The sequence below is a fragment of the Aptenodytes forsteri genome, unplaced genomic scaffold (genome assembly GCF_000699145.1).
Source record: "Aptenodytes forsteri isolate BGI_AS27 unplaced genomic scaffold, ASM69914v1 Scaffold257, whole genome shotgun sequence".
NCBI lineage: Eukaryota > Metazoa > Chordata > Aves > Sphenisciformes > Spheniscidae > Aptenodytes > Aptenodytes forsteri.
The window spans coordinates 8,441,830-8,443,427 of NW_008795194.1; the positions used below are offsets into that span (position 1 = coordinate 8,441,830).

At 56.4% G+C, this 1,598-nt stretch overlaps 1 protein-coding gene across 1 annotated transcript in view; it reads right to left on the reverse strand.

The window, feature by feature from the left end:
- The window catches only part of PFKP (phosphofructokinase, platelet), a 49,063-nt gene extending 47,575 nt beyond the window's left edge, over positions 1-1,488 (reverse strand). The window contains 1 exon segment of the mRNA XM_019471896.1: positions 1,199-1,488. Within this exon segment, the coding sequence (XP_019327441.1) occupies positions 1,199-1,283 (85 nt within the window). The 5' untranslated portion in view covers positions 1,284-1,488.
- Positions 1,489-1,598: the final 110 nt, after the last annotated feature.

The window sequence follows — 1,598 nt, forward strand, 5'->3', positions numbered from 1 at the left end:
CGGAAAAAAAAAAAAAAAAAACGTAGTTTTAGGGAAGGAGCTAAAAAGCAGTCATCACTAAACAACTTTCCTGGCAAAAGCAGAGCAAGAGTTCTCTCAAATAGCATGGAGCATTGCACATTTGAAATCTTAATTAACCGAAACTTCCAAATATTAATATATATGAGATTTTCTCGTAGAAAAGGGGAAACGAAAGTGTAGGAAAACATGCCTTCATGACTAAGTATATTGCGATCAAGTCTCTTTTCTTTCCCTTCCCTCTTAATGTCTATAGGTCTTTTGTTCGCCCTGTCCTGTAGCTAGGACTCCCTCTACACTTAAGGGATTTAAGGAGGTGAAACACGTTTCCAACGTACTCCTACGGGGCTAGAGATTAAACTACCACGTGAGCTTTCTAAATCATGGCTAGGAACATAGAAACGTTCCTGGTGCCAAAATGAAGCGAAAAGCAGATGAGCCGAGGGCTGGCAGAGCCCCAGCAGCGAAGACAGCCTCCCACCCGCCGTGCAAGGCAGCACGACCTCCCCTCCCGCTCACATCAGCCATCCGCTCTCCCTCCTCACTCTCCTCTCCCCACCATCTCCCGAGGGGTGAAGGACATTTTGGTGGTAGAAGTTATTGGAGCCTTTCTACCCTCTTCCCTGCCAAGACAGGCTCAGAGGAAACGTTATGAGAAAGGGAGGGAGGAGGAAGGATGAGAGTATGTTTGCAGCTCAGGCGCCCAGGCCACGCAAAAATGATTTATCTTTTAAATGATCATAGCAAGAGAGACAGCTCCAAGGCCAGCACGGAAAGAGGAACCCGAGAACCACGGCAACCTCGTGTGCCCCACTCCCAGACCCCCCTCTCTCTCCACTACCTCCATGTGCTCCTGCCGGCGCGGGTTCCCGCACCCGCCCCAGAGGCAGCCCATGCTTCCTACTCCCTTCTCGCAGGCGCTGCTACACCCACCAGCTCCTTCCCCAGCGCCCCGCACGGGCGCCCTGCCTGCCCGGGAGGCCCTTTGCGCTTCTGACTCCCTCATACCATTCCCCGAGGGGCTCCTCGCCCTCCCTTTCCGCTGCCCCCATTCCTCACCGTGTCCGCAGTCGTGTGTGTCGTCGTCCCCTCCCCCCCCCCATCTTCTGCCTCTCCTTGCCTCTCGGCTCCTTCCCCTCCTCCTGCCCTCGCTCCCGGAGCGAACGGCGTGAGCAGCTACCTTGGGCATCGCCGCCGCTGGTCAGCACCCCGATGGCCTTCCCGGTGCCCGAGAGGTTCTCGAAGAACTTCGGTTGGTGATCCATGGCGCTGTGGGGGCGGCACCGGCGGGCGGGGCGGGGGGGGGGGAAACGGAGGAACCCCTGGCCGCGGGGCGCTGCTCTGCTGCCCGAGGTGCACACTCCGCTGGATCAAATATTTGGCCTCTGCGGAAAAAGAACCCGAAAAAAACCGGTGTAGGTGTGTATTTACAGACAGGTATATTTCTACAGAAAAAATGAGGGGAGGGGGCGGCTGTGTGAAAAAGCCCGGGGGGAGGGAAAAGAGGTGCGGAGAGAGCGGAGGAGATGCAGCTCTCACATCGCAGCCAACCACCCGCCTCTCCCCCCGGCGTGGGCGCT